Here is a 15,665-nt window from a genome sequence, read left to right on the forward strand (position 1 = left end):
TCTGATGAGACCCTTGGAGGATACAACCCAGTGCTGGCTCAGATAGTAGCAGGACCTTTCAGCAAGGATGGTTGTTCTGGGTTTGTCTTCTCCTCCCAAATTAGCAGGGCATTCACTGCTCTGTGAGTAGAAAGTGGCCAAAGAGAGCATGAGATTTGTCTCCAGCCAGACCTGGCTTCAAATCCCAACCTAATTCTTCTTGGGCATGCAGTGACTTAAAAACTATCTCCTTTGGGGAAGGGATAAATTAGGAATTTGAGATTAATATATACACACTCAGTTCAGTTCAGTTCAGTACAGTCGCTCAGTCGTGTCCGACTCTTCGAGACCCCATGAATCGCAGCACGCCAGGCCTCCCTGTCCAAAACCAACTCTCGGAGTTCACTCAGACTCACGTCCATCGAGTCAGTGATGCCATCCAGCCATCTCATCCTCTGTCGTCCCCTTCTCCTCCTGCCCCCAATCCCTCCCAGCATCTATATATAAAATGGGCTTCCCTGGGAGCTCAGTTGGTAAAAATATATGCCTGCAATGCAAGAGACCAGGTTCGATCCTGGGTTGGGAAGATCCCCTGGAGTATTGCATGGCAACCCACTCCAGTATTCTTGCCAGGAGAATCCCCATGGACAGAGGAGCCTTGTAGGCTACAGTCCATGGGGTCGCAAAGCAAAGGACACAACTTGGAGACTAAACCACCACCATATATAAAATAAACAACAAGGACCTACTGTATACCACAGCGAACTCTACTCCATATTCTGTAATAAACTATATGGGAAAAGGATCTGAAAAGGGATTCAGATTCATACATGTATGAAAATATTCATACATATATTCATATATATATATATGTCACTTTGCTGTACAGCTGAAACTAACACAACATTGTAAATCCACTATATTATACTCTAAAATAAAAGTTAAAACAAAATGAAATAAAAAAAATAGCCGCAGCTTTCCCCGTTTCTAAACCGAAGATATTATTTATCCCACAAGGTTTCAGGATTTAATAAAACAATGAACATAAACCAGTTAGCACACTGCCAAAGAATATTTGATGCCCAATCACCGATCTCTGTATTCCTATTTCATTATTCCACCAATATTCGTTAGTGTTTCTCAAACTTTCTCGTTTACCATTCCTCCCCTCACCCTGTGGTCAGACTCTTGTCTCCTCCCTCTGGCTCCTCTTCCACCCCTCCCTTACTTCTCTCATCAGTTGCCCCGGGTAGCCTGGGAGAAGCACCCACTGAGACCCTGACCTGACCTCCATCACACACCCAGGTGCGGCGCCTCCGGGCAACTTGAGCCCCACCACCATGGGCTCTTGTCTCGGGGCAGGGGGCAGAGCCGTTCTGGGCCGCCTGGCCTTCCTCTGGACCCTCGTGGTTCCAGGTGAGTCCCTGCAGCTTCCCCGGTGGGCCGGGCAGGATGCACCCAGATCTGCGGACTCAACCTGCCCTCATCTCATCCCTTGCAGGCATCCAGCAGGAGATCAGGGTGTTCCAGCGGTCCGTGATGGTGGGGCACGCAGGTGGAGCTATCACTCTGCCCTGTCAGATCAGTAGGTCTGTGGATTACGTCCACTGGTTCCGCCAACTGGAGGGCCAGGCCCCTGAGAGGCTTCTCTATCTAGCCTTGTCCAAGCGGGATGTGCAGTGGGATTCGGTCCTAAGAGGTGATAAAGTCAACGCGGCCCGCGGCGCGGATGGCAAGAGCTACACCATGTCCTTGAGGAAGCTGGCGAAGAGCGACGAAGGACTGTACTACTGTGCTACCTGGGGATCGGCACAGCAGTGCGCGCAGCCCCGGGATCTGCACAAAAAGCGCTGAGACCCACTGCTCTCCCAAAACTGGCAACTGCCACCGCCTCCAGGTCCCTTAGGTTGCCTTGGGGTGACCTCTCAGTATCCTGACGACTCCCCCCACTCTAGGGCTTCTGCAGATAAAATCTGATGGGAGCTGAAGCTGACCCAGGGAAAAAGCTGTGCAGGTGGCAGGGACTTTTCCAAAGATTGTCCAGTTCAGCTTGTCTGGAGCATTTGGAGGAGAATCTGGGCTGCTCAATCCACCAGCTACTAAACACATCCAGCTATTGAGCCCTTGAAATGTATTTAGTTCAAGAGCCCAAGCTGAGATGGGCTGTATGTCTATAACACAAGCTATATATTGAAGATAGTCACAGAAAAAAAAAAAAAGTGGAATATCTCTTTAATTATTTTTATATTGTCTTACTGTTGAAATATTTTGGACATCTTGGACTAAGTAAAAATAGTCCTAACCTTCATTTTTTTTTAACGCAGAAGCCAAAACATTTTCATCTATGGCTTGAATTGGTGACTCACATTTATTTCTAACGGACAGCTCTGGTATTGACTGAAAAGATAAAAATCTGACCATTTCCCTTGAAGGATGCACAGACAAAATGTCACATAAATGATTTCAAGGGTGAAGGACAGTCTAGATCTGCCACAAAATGTTTGAAAGCTGAGCCTGGAAGTGCATGTCTGATCCCAGTCTCTAAGTTGTTCACCCATTGTCACCATTTTGTGGGGGAAGAGACAGCAGTTAGAAGCCCAGGCAAAATATTGGCAATGTCTCAGTGTCCTCCTCTATTGGCATGCCTGGCACTCATGAGTTTGAGTTGATAAAAATCCTCATGGTGATGCAGTTAACCCTGGATGAGACATCAGGTTCTCACTTCTCTCTGTTGTTGTTTTTTTAAATTTAATTTATTTTCATTGAAGTATAGTTCACAATAGCCCAAACATGCAAACAACCTAAACTTCCATCAACAAATGAATGAATAGAGAAGATGTGGTCATATACACAATGGAATACTACTCAGTCATAAAAAAGAATAAAATAATGCCATTTGCAGCAACATGAATACAACCAGAGATTATCATTCTAAGTGAAGTAAGTTAAAAATAGAAAGACAGATACCCTTTTATATCACATATATGTGGAATCTGAAATATGGCACTAATTAACCCATCTGTGAAACAGAAACAGACTCAGGGGCACAGAGAACAGACGTGCGATTGCCAACGGGAAGGAGGGTCGGGAGGGAAGGACTGGAGCTTGGGATTAGCAGATGCAAACTATTGTATATAGAATGGATTGGCAAAAAGGTCCTACTGTATAGCACAGGGAGCTATTCAATATTCAATATCCTGTTATACACGTCTCCTTGAATGTCACCACATATGGACTTTTGAGTGAATCTCTGGCTACTCTGCTCTCTTCTATAAAATGAGGAGGTTGAACAGCTAAAAATATATGCCTCTAATCTCTGCATTTATAGGAAAATCACACAAATCACTTATCACTATATTCACTACCTTCTTATGAAAAGAAGAAGAAAAAAACAAAGAAAGCCTGTGTCACTGATTCTTCAAGCCCAAAACAGAAAAGCCCCTGATGCTGTATGAGGGAGAGAAAGAAAATCCTTTTGAAGTTTAAGCTGAATTTAGACGCTTTTCAAGTGGAAAGTCAAAGTTTATGTACAGCTTAATAGCAATGGTAAAACAATTAATAAAAGATTCCTAAACTCATTGTCTACCTCCCTGAGCTCTCATTTTGCAGTTAGAAACGTATAATTCATATATGCTTTCCTTCTGAAAGAGCCCAACCCTGCACTGAAGGCCTAATTCAAAGCTAAGATCCCCCAGTATGTGTTAGAAGAGGTGGAGCTAAAGGGGACAGAAACTTACTCTAGCTCTGTTTCATGTTCGTTTACTTCATCTTCCCCATCATCCTAATACAACTCTTTCCTGTTCTTGCAGTCACACCAATGCCAGACTCCACAGAGAGTGAATTTTTTGAACTGGTGACAATGTGACCAACAAGAAGAACCAGCTCGTCACCCATGTCCTTACAGAGCTATTAATACGTGGTCCACAGTCCCCGGGAAGGGACAGCCCAGGGCCCCTGCTGTGAACCTCAACTATGGAGTGAACCCTATTCTCACCCCTCACTGACTCTGGCTTTTCCCTTATGAGCTCTGTGACCTTGGGCAAGATCTTCACGCTGTTAGTCATCAGTTTTCTCAGGTCTAAAGCAGAATATAACCGTTCCAAAATGTCTCTGTCTTGGAATTATACCACTTAATGTCAGTTGCAACCTCCATGGTGGTAGATTAGCTCTTTTCTGCATGAAAATCCTACTGAGACATATTTAGAAACCTAGAGTATATCTTTCTTGAGTGATCTTGTTTTCAGGGTAATCACTGCCAGGATGAAAGAAATGGTCCCAAGACTGTCACTTACTTTGGGAAGCACTTCAGCTAGTCTGTCTCTCTCCAAGTGAGGGATGTAGGCTGGCAAAGGCGTGGCTGTGCATTGTGCTGATGCCCCAGGTCATGTTCATTGAGGGCAGTGTGATAGAGTAGAAGAGTAAGAGATTTTTACTAAGTTTTTAAAAACTTTATTGGTATATAGTTATTAATTTTTGAATCAAACTTTTCTGACATTAATTTTCCACACCTCTTTGGCACAGGAAATATAGGACATTTACAGTCAGCTCCTTCCTTGCTCACGTTAGGTGTGAGATGGGTGGGGAGCTCCCTGAAGGACAAAGATGGGTGTGGCTGCCCCACAGTCTTGACCATGAAGCTCCCTCACAGAGTGCATACTGGGAGGCAAGGCTGAGGTCTCTAGCAGCCCTGACAGAGAGTTCTTCTGTCAGGAGATACCAATCATATCATTCAAGTCAAGGAACTAAGGGGATGCAAAGGGTGTACCCCAGTCCACATTAGGTCCCCTCAGTGGTATCTCTGTGACCTGCCTCCTTCCAAAAAGAGAAGGAGCAGAGAGGAAGGAGATACAGGTCACGGATCCACTGAACTCCCGTGTTATATCTGGATTGTGCTATGCATCTTCCTATAATGATGTGAGACATAGGTGTTCTTACTACATTTTCAGAGTTAGAACACTGAGTGTTAGATAGCAAATAAATCAAGCAGGTAATAGGCAAAATTAGAATTAAAATCACTTTGCTGTACACTAGAAACTGACAGAACATTGTTAATCAACTATATTCCAAAAGGAACTAAAAATTGTTTTTAAAAGAATGAAAAGCAGTATTGAATGATTCTGTGTTTCCTTCTGTAGCACACTGTGGGCACTTGGTATTACATAAATGTTTGCATTCCAGCTCTATCATTTTCTACCTGATCATCCATCCTTATGTCACATCCTGATCTCTGTGGAGACTTGTTTCTTGGCTCAAAATACCATCATTTACATAAAAGGAGCTAATGAGTGTAACTGTTTTTGAAAATATAGTGTAAACACTATATTCAAGAATTACAGCTTTATTTTAACATTTTTCTTTTGTACCAATAATATCGATCATATAGATTTATCTCCATAGGGAAGGCACTATGCTTGATGCAGTAAGGGATTTAAAATGACAGGGTGGGTCTGGACCAGACGTGGGGAAATCAGGGTCAGTCCTGTCTCTGTCCTGGCAAGTGGACAGCTTATCTGTGCTCAGAGGAGCATTCAGTTGCTTCTGGCAATTTCTTTTTCTCTTTATCCAATTGAGTGGCTTAAGATTACAGAACAGTCAGGAAGACATTTCTTCTTTCATCATAAGAGAACTGGCCTTAGCTCTCAAATTTTAGTTTAAATAAGGAATCTATATTCAAGGAAAATAGTATTCTACAAATTTCTTCTTTTATCCTATGAAAGATAATAAGTCATCACAGAACTTGTGTTCTTATTTCTAATTATTGTGGTAAAGAATCATAATACCAAATGAAGCAACCGACAAACAACTAATCTCAAAAATATACAAGCAACACCTACAGCTCAACCCCAGAAAAATAAATGACCCAATCAAAAAATGGGCCAAAGATCTAAATAGACATTTCTCCAAAGAAGACATACAGATGGCTAACAAACACATGAAAAGATGCTCAACATCACTCATTATCAGAGAAATGCAAATCAAAACCACTATGAGGTACCATTTCACACCAGTCAGAATGGCTGCGATCCAAAAGTCTACAAATAATAAATGCTGGAGAGGGTGTGGAGAAAAAGGAACCCTTTTACACTGTTGGTGGGAATGCAAACTAGTACAGCCACTATGGAGAACAGTGTGGAGATTCCTTAAAAAACTGGAAATAGAACTGCCTTATGATCCAGCAATCCCACTGCTGGGCATACCCACTGAGGAAACCAGTAGGGAAAGAGACACGTGTACCCCAATGTTCATCGCAGCACTGTTTATAATAGCCAGGACATGGAAGCAACCTAGATGTCCATCAGCAGATGAATGGATAAGAAAGCTGTGGTACATATACACAATGGAGTATTACTCAGCCATTAAAAAGAATACATTTGAATCAGTTCTAATGAGGTGGATGAAACTGGAGCCTATTATACAGAGTGAAGTAAGCCAGAAGGAAAAACACCAATACAGTATACTAACACATATATATGGAATTTAGAAAGATGGTAACGATAACCCTGTATACGAGACAGCAAAAGAGACACTGATGTATAGAACAGTCTTATGGACTCTGTAGGAGAGGGAGAGGGTGGGAAGATTTGGGAGAATGGCATTGAAACATGTGAAATGTCATGTATGAAACGAGATGCCAGTCCAGGTTCAATGCACGATGCTGGATGCTTGGGGCTGGTGCACTGGGACGACCCAGAGGGATGGTGTGGGGAGGGAGGAGGGAGGAGGGTTCAGGATGGGGAACACATGTATACTAATTAAATAATTTTCTATTAAAGAAAAAAAGAAAAAAAAAAGAATCATGTTGCCTGTCACTAATTATTACAGAAATGCAAATAAAAACAATGAAGATTCACCTCACACTGGTCAGAATGTATCATTAAAAAGTCTACAAATAACAAATGCTGGAAACATGGTGAAGAAAGGAACCCTCTTACACTGTTGATGGGAATGTACATTGCTGCGGACACTGTGGAGAACATTATGGAGCTTCCTTAAAAAACTAAAAATAGAGTTGCCATATGATCCAGCAATCTCACTCCTAGGCATATATCTGGACAAAACTATAATTCAAAAAGATGTATGCACTCAAGTTTCATAGCACCAATATTTACAATAGCCAAGACATGGAACCTACCTAATGTTCATTGACAGATCAATGGATTAAGAAGAAGTGGTATATATACACAATGGAATACTACTCAGCCCTAAAATAGAATTAAATAACACCATTCACAGTGACATGGATGGGCCTAGAGATGCTATGCTGAATGAAGTCAGACAGAGTAAGTGTGATATCACTTACATGTGGAATCTAAAATATGACACAGATGAACTTCTTTACAAAACAGAAACAGACTGAGTCATAGAAAACAAGCTTATAGCTCCCAAAAGGGAAAGGGCTGGGAAGGGGATAGATTAGGAGTTTGGGATGAGCAGATACAAACTATTACACATAAAATATATAAACAACAAGGTCCTACTGTATAGCATCAGATCAGATCAGTCGCTCAGTCGTGTCCGACTCTTTGCGACCCCATGAATCACAGCATGCCAGGCCTCCCTGTCCAACACCAACTCCTGGAGTTCACCCAGACTCAACGTCCATCGAGTCAGTGATGCCATCCAGCCATCTCATCCTCTGTCGTCCCCTTCTCCTCCTGCCCCCAATCCCTCTCAGTATCAGAGTCTTTTCCAATGAGTCAACTCTTCGCATGAGGTGGCCAAAGTACTGGAGTTTCAGCCTCAGCATCATTCCTTCCAAAGAAATCCCAGGGTTGATCTCCTTCAGAATGGACTGGTTGGATCTCCTTGCAGTCCAAGGGACTCTCAAGAGTCTTCTCCAATACCACAGTTCAAAAGCATCAATTCTTCGACGCTCAGCCTTCTTCAGAGTCCAACTCTCACATCCATACATGACCACTGGAAACACCATAGCCTTGACTAGACAGACCTCTGTTGGCAAAGTAATGTCTCTGCTTTTGAATATGCTATCTAGATTGCTCATAACTTTCCTTCCAAGGAGTAAGCGTCTTTTAATTTCATGCCTGCAGTCACTATCTGCAGTGATTTTGGACCCCAAAAAATAAAGTCTGACATTGTTTCCACTGTTTCCCCTTCTATTTGCCATGAAGTGATGGGACCAGATGCCATGATCTTCGTTTTCTGAATGTTGAGCTTTAAGCCAACTTTTTCACTCTCCTCTTTCACTTTCATCAAGAGGCTTTTGAGTTCCTCTTCACTTTCTGCCATAAGGATGGTGTCATCTGCATATCTGAGGTTATTGAGATTTCTCCCAGCAATCTTGATTCCAGCTTGTGTTTCTTCCAGTCCAGCGTTTCTCATGATGTACTCTGCATATAAGTTAAATAAGCAGGGTGAGAATATACAGCCTTGATGTACTCCTTTTCCTATTTGGAACCAGTCTGTTGTTCCATGTCCAGTTCTAACTGTTGCTTCCTGACCTGCATACAGATTTCTCAAGAGGCAGGTCAGGTGGTCTGGTATTCCCATCTCTTTCAGAATCTCCCACAGTTTATTGTGATCCACACATCAAAGGCTTTGGCATATATGGAACTATATTTAATACCCTGTATTAAACATATTGGAAAAGAATATATATATATATATACATATACACACATCAGTCAGTTCAGTTCAGTCACTCAGTCGTGTCTGACTCTTTGCGACCCCATGAATCGCAGCACGCCAGGCCTCCCTGTCCATCACCAACTCCCGGAGTTCACCCAAACTCACGTCCATCGAGTCGGTGATGCCATCCAGCAATCTCATCCTCTGTTGTCCCCTTCTCCTCCTGCCCCCAATCCCTCCCAGCATCAGGGTCTTTACCAATGAGTCAACTCTTCACATGAGGTGGCCAAAGTATTGGAGTTTCAGCTTTAGCATCAGTCCTTCCAAAGAACACCCAGGACTGATCTCCTTTAGAATGGACTGGTTGGATCTCCTTGCAGTATATATGTATAATTGAATCACTTTGTTGTAAATGGTCTATTAAGTGACAAACACTTTTCTGAATTTTCTTTTCTCTGTTGTTTAAGATAAAAAAAAATTGTTCTCCTTTCTCCAATAATTTGCAAAATATGTATTATTGGTTTTCATTTTAGAAACTAACAACGTTGTAAGTCAACAATACTCTCCCTTCCCCCAAAACAGAATTATGTTACTCAATGAACGGAGAACTTTGTCCACATTGCTCGAGTGCACTTGAATTGGTAAATTTGCATTTTCAGTTACTGAAGAGTTTCCTCCTTTCAGAAATATATTCCCAAATCACCAACTGAGCAGCCCTGGTGTTTGTGAGAACAGAAGAGCTTTTCCTTTGATGCGAACTCCAAGCAGTTTCAACACAGATGAACACCTGGAAATTTAAAAAAAATTCTTAATTCTTTGAATACTCTTCCTGGAAATATGGGAAAGCAGAACATGTGGTTAACCTACTACTGTCAAGCTCTTCTTTTCCTGCTTTTATCCTTTTCATTTTTAATCAGTATTGTCAATGGAATTTCCACCATGGAAAACAGATATTTAGGCCCATTGATCTGAGGAAAACTTATAATATATCAGATGCCATAAAACCCATTATCAAGGACTTCCAAAAGAACTCAGAAGGTCAAATTGCCCGCCCAAAGTTGTTAAACTGCTAGTCACTCCATGAAGGTAGGAGAAGGCTGAGATCATGGTAGGAGCCTGAACCAGTATGACAGCTCAGGTTGGAAGAAGATGTTTGGAGAAGGGACTAAGCTCATAGTAGCTCCCTGTGGTGAGTAACTTTTTTTCTATTTTTACCTTAGTCATGAAAGACTGATAGATGCTTTTGAGAAAAAAAAAACAAAAAACTTACAGTCCCCCTTATCTGACTGCCACACTTGGCCTCAGCATGCGAACAGCAATTTTGCAGCTAGTGGTCACTGTATATGGATGTACATGGAAACAAAACTACTTCCTGTTTGTAAGCCACTGAAATTCATCTTTTAGAACACACACACACACACACACACACATGCTCAATAGACTCAGGCTAGATATTAAACTATTTTAAGGACCATATCTGTTTCATTGTTTCATTTATGTTTCAATATACTTACACCATTACCATAATATGTCATTATGTCAGTAAAGTTGTTGGCAAAGTTTATGTCAGTAAAGTTTTTTTGTAAAGGAATGTACAAAAAAATCCTTAATGAACTAAGTCATCCTTATTCTGAAATGTGGGACTCTGACGTAGTTTTCATTCTTCACTGATGCATACCTTTAAGGAAAATGTTTTAAAAATCCACATTATAAAAATATGGCTATGGAATCACAACCATATTCTTTAAATTTTGATTTGAAACCACTCGGGGTGGTACACACAATGCGGTGTGAATAGCACTGCAAAGTCTGAAAATTGCACCATCTGGACCTGCCCGGCGAGAGCATTCCACAACTGGGCCAATGCCCGGCTGACAAAAAAACTCAGCACACTCCACAGTATTAAACACTGCCTGAAGTCCATAACATGATATTCCAAATGCGCAGGATATCATCCCAAAGTCCTTACCTTATAGAACCAGGAACATCACAACATGGTAACATAGAATCGTCAGTTACCAGATGCCAATCCTGAGATATCGCAGATGTTGGAATCACAGAAAATTTAAAGTAGTTAGGATGATCATGAGAGAAAATGGAGAGGGAGAGAGAGAGAGGTCAAATCAATAAGAAATAAAAATAGAGAACTAGAAAAGGAGAGACAGGTGGTAGAGATGGGCGAGAAGAGAGACAGAAAGTGACAGAAATAGAGACGAGGAAGGAAATTGTAAAACAGAGGAGCGATAAATAGAAAGAGAGGGAAGAAAGTCAGAGCTGGAAAGAAAGAGGGGGTGGGGTAGCAATAGGAAATCGAGAAGATCTGTGCACAGAGATGGACTAACAGAGGGAGGTAGAGAAACAGAATGGTAGAGAAAGAACTGGTCAAGAGGAGAGATGTACAGCAGGCCGGAGAGCTGTCTAAACCCATGACATAATTAGGGGCCACATAATGGGATTACTTGCACATATATATGTGTATATATATACACACACACCACAGGTACTTGATTCTTCTGTTGATGGGCACTTGGCTTGTTTCCGTGCCTTGGCTGTTCTAAACAGTGAACATAGGGGTGCAGGCATCTCAGAGTGTTTTTGTTTTCTACGGATAAACACTCAGAAGTGGAATTGCTGGATCATGTGGTAGTTTCATTTTTAACTTTTTGAGGAAACTCCATACCGTTTTTCATAGCGACTACACCAATTTACATCCCCACCAACAGTGCACAAGGGTCCTATTTTCTGCCCATCTGCAACACGTTATTTCTAGCCTTGTCAATAATAGCCATTCTGACATGGGTGAGGTGATATCTCATTGTAGTTTTGATTTGCATGTCCCTGGATTTCAGAAAAAATATATGTTTTTAGTTTGTCTGTTCCAACTATTGTGAAGCTCCTTATTTTTTCATGAAATCTGGACACTCTGTATGAAGCAGCCTTTTACTTGAGGATGAACATGAATCCTCTCTCCGATAGATTTATAACACATGCACACACACGAACACACATCCATTTAATTTTAAGGACAGTCAAATGAAGACCGACATAATCAATCTTACTTTCTTATAATAAAGCAGGTTCAGTTCTTACTGGATTCTCTGGTTGTTGCCTCCGAGTTTGCTTACAGGGGTAAAAGGAAAGGTAGTTCAGAGAAAGAATATAAAGATGTCACAGGACAAGACCGTGGCAGCAGCATAAACACTGAAATGCTGAACTACAGGGAACTTAGCTCCTGCTCACTTAGGACTGCTCACTCCACGAGGCAACAGGCAAGCTTGGTCCATGGCTCTCCTCCCCGCAGTTTGCATTTGATCCATCTGCTTGCAGTTCTGAGTTCTCAGTGCTCAGGCCTCTCCTCTCATGTGGGGGAGATGGCAGCTCTCAGCCTGCCACAGGGGGGCCCTCAAGAAAGGGTTGGTGCAGAGAGGCGAGGCTCCTCCCCAGGCCTCCCCCAGCACCCACCCACTCTGGGATGAGCCTGGTGGTCTTTAAGAGAGATCCTCCCTGACTTCTCTGCCTGTCACATCTGCTCAGAATCCCAGTCTAGCTCACTGCTGGGGCAGGATGCGGGCCCCAGCACTGCTTCTGCTTGTCCTAGCTCGCGGTAAGTGTGTTGCCTGGATGCTCCTGGAATTTTTCTGTATTTTCTGGCAATGTGTGTGTGGCGGGAGTAGGGGTAAGGGGGGGGGGGGTTGTGGAGGAGAGGGTCATACTAAGAAATTAGTGTTTCTTCTTCCTCATTATTTTTTGTTGCTTTTCCCATTGCAGTCATGCAGGTATCTTCCAACTTGATGTTAATCACTAGTAATACTGGGGAGACTGCTTCGTTCCCTTGTGATCTTACACAAGGGGCCACCTATATCCACTTGTACAAACATGAGGAGGGGATGGCCCCCCGACGTCTTTTATACTACGACAGCTACAACTCAAAGGCTGTGCTTGAATCAGGAATCAGTGGAACAAAATACCATGTCTATAAGGGCACAGGGAGGAGCTATACATTTACAATCGTAAATCTGCAAGCAAGTGATTCCGGCATATACTACTGTGCTATCTGGGATAAGCACGTTGGTTCAGACTTCCTGTACACTGCACTGGAAATTTTGCTTGTGGCTGCAAATCACAGCCCTGATATCAGCAGCTGCGTCACTTCCTCCCCCAATTTCTTTTTACTCTAAACAAAAAAAACCCCTGAACTCAATGCCCATGAATCAAACTTTATATTCCATGGCCACCTTCTACCTCCCCACAATAGCCATAGTTTTTCCTAAAAACAGGCCTCCATCTCCAGTCTATAGGCAAGCAGTCTGGCAGGCAGCATATTCTCAGCTCTCCCAGAAGCTGGTAGAGTTCATATTATTTTCTCTTTAAGACAGACAGAGAACCTAGGATTATCTGTGAGGGGAGATATTTAGGAGAGGAAAATGGAAAGGCTAGATAATACTGAACCATTCACCTGATGATTATGCAGAGAAAATGCCTGGGAGTAGAGCATCTTTATTATCCAGGAGTATGAAGACTGAGAAATGATGGAATGAAAACTTGGACTTCTTGAACCTCAAGCTGGTATCCAATTTATCTTTTGGAAAAAACTGATATCTCTCTTACATAATCAACGAGGGCATGGTTGACCTAGTGAAAATGTAGGGGGAAAAGTGATTGTTTTAGGTGTTGGTGGTTTAGTCACTAAGTTGTGTCCAACTCTTGAGACCCCTTGCACTGTAGCTTGCCAGGCTCCTCTGTCCACGGCAAGAATTCTCCAGGCAAGAATATTGGAGTGGGTTGCCATTTCCTTCTCCAGGGGATCTTCCAGACCCAGGAATTGAACCCAGGTCTCCTGCGTTATTGCAGGTAGATTCTTTACTGAATGAGCTATGAGAGAGCCCCGTTGTTGTATTCTACTTATACCCTCTGTTGAAGTTCAGCCCACAGCCAGAACTGTCTTCAACAAGTAAAGCCAAAGCTTCTTTCTACCCCCACTCCCTACCATTAACAAGGCCAAGTGCCAAACTAGAATGAAACTTATCAGATCATAGTTTTCTCAATAATTAAAATTAAAGAACACTTTGGGTGAACAATCAAAGAATGGTATATATTTCAATTGAAAAGTTATATCTCCAAGGATTTTGGCTGCCTTATTGGGCAGGTTTAAGGAAGAAAAATTGATATTGAAATACAGAAATATCAGCTCATGTGTATACGGCCTCTTGTGCATTGGTTCCTCCAAATCTGTACTAGTGTCTGAGCTTCTAGAACAGTGTTTCTCAAACTGTGGTCCACGTACCACCTGCATCAGAAGTACCTGAATTGGAATAAAAGTGCATGTTCTGGGTGGCACTCAACAGAGTGAATCAGAATCATGGAATGAAGGCTGAAAATGTGCATTTTTTGATAGACTCCTAGTGATTCTTCTTCAAGTTGATTTGTAAGTCTTGCTGCACTAGCACAGGAATGCCTACTAGAATAGTGTTCATGGTCTTATCCCCAACCCCAAAGCCCCATCTGTCTTGTTGCATCCTGGGTGCTGCTTCTCTCCAGGTCATCACATTTCTCTATCAGAATCTTGGAATTAAAAAAAAAAAAAAAAACAGTCTCGCACCACAAGTCAAAGCTTCAGATTCTTCTTAGTTCAATGACTGCAGACAGCAAGGAATTGGATAGTAAATGCACTGGCTTTAGCTTGCTCTACTGTATCAGCAACCACATACTGTAACTATTTGCAGCTTTAGGAAAGCCTGAAGCATAAACATATTTTCGTTTATACTTTTCCAATGGTGTTAAGACTTTGTTTTGCCCTTTGGATTCCTTGATCCACTTTATTTTGAATTTTTGTGTATGGGTGTAAGGTAGCAATCTTAATGTGGAGATCCAATTTCTCCCCCAATTACTGACTAAAGCATTATTATATCACTGTTTTTCTTTGCACTTTGTGATAACTACTTTTCCATGTACTCGCAGAACCCTTATGATCCCTCCCTCAGTTTCCATTCTCTGTCTCTGTTTATTCGGGTCATTTTCTCTAAGGACACAGCCAGAGGTAGAGACACTGTATGTACGAGAAACAAAGACACATGTAGGATAAGCAGTATGCTATACACAACCCAGGGGTGATTGAAGAAATCAGAGGAAATAAACAATCCTTGAAGACAATGAAAACGGGAAAACACCATAAAAAAAAAAAAAATCTGTGGTATACAGCAAAAGCTGTTCTGAAAGAAGTTTATAGTGATACAAGCCTACCTCAAGATACAAGAAAAACCTCAAACAAACAGCCTAATCTTACACCTAAAAGAACTAGGAAAAAGAACAAATAAAACCAAAGGTAAATGAAAGAGAATAAAAATCAGAGTAAAATAAAATAGAGACTAAAAACATCATAGAAAAGATCAATACACCAAGAGCTGGTTATTTGAAAAGACAAACAAATTGGTAAACCTTTAGCCAAACTCATCAGGAAAAAAAAAAAGAGAGAGAGAGAGGAAACTCAAAGATACAAAATTAGACATGAAATTAGAAGAAGTTAACAGCTGATACCACCAAAATAGAAATAGCAATAACTCATTACTACAAATAATTACTCAATACATGGCAAGAAAATAGACTGCCTAGAAGAAATGGATACATTCCTAGAAATGTTCTAAAAAGTACAAGTTCTCCAGCAAGAATATAAAAACAGGGGGGAAAAGTCTCTTCAGCAAGTGGTGCTGGGAAAGTTGGACAGATGCACATAAATCAATGAAGTTAGAACACACTCTCACCCCATACACAAAAATAAACTCATAATGGCTTAAAGATTTAAACATAAAACATGACACCATACCTTTCCTAGAAGAAAGCATAGGCAAAACATTCTCTGACATAACTCATACCAATGTTTTCTTAGGTCAGTCTCTGAAGGCAATAGAAATAAAAACAAAAATAAACAAATGGGACCTAGTCAGACTTACAAGTTTTCTCACATCAAAATAAACCATAAAAAAAAGACAACCAATAGAACTGGAGAAACTATTTATAAATGATGTGACCAACAAGGGCTTAATTTCCAAAATATGTGAACAGATCATACAACAAAAACAAAAAACAAACAACCCAGAGGCAAA

At 41.6% G+C, this 15,665-nt stretch overlaps 2 gene segments (V, D, J or C); both read left to right on the forward strand.

Moving 5' to 3' along the window:
* The first annotated feature begins 1,319 nt into the window (after positions 1 to 1,319).
* Positions 1,320 to 1,833, forward strand: LOC113890910. The segment is given in 2 exon segments: positions 1,320 to 1,395; positions 1,481 to 1,833. Coding segments are annotated over 2 exon segments (429 nt in total).
* A 10,251-nt stretch (positions 1,834 to 12,084) lies between these two features.
* The window catches only part of LOC113891509, a 32,438-nt gene continuing 28,857 nt past the window's right edge, over positions 12,085 to 15,665 (forward strand). The window contains 2 exon segments of the C gene segment in view: positions 12,085 to 12,169; positions 12,334 to 12,636. Of these exon segments, the coding sequence occupies positions 12,130 to 12,169; positions 12,334 to 12,636 (343 nt within the window).

The sequence above is a fragment of the Bos indicus x Bos taurus genome, chromosome 4, assembly GCF_003369695.1.
Source record: "Bos indicus x Bos taurus breed Angus x Brahman F1 hybrid chromosome 4, Bos_hybrid_MaternalHap_v2.0, whole genome shotgun sequence".
Classification (NCBI taxonomy): Eukaryota; Metazoa; Chordata; class Mammalia; order Artiodactyla; family Bovidae; genus Bos; species Bos indicus x Bos taurus.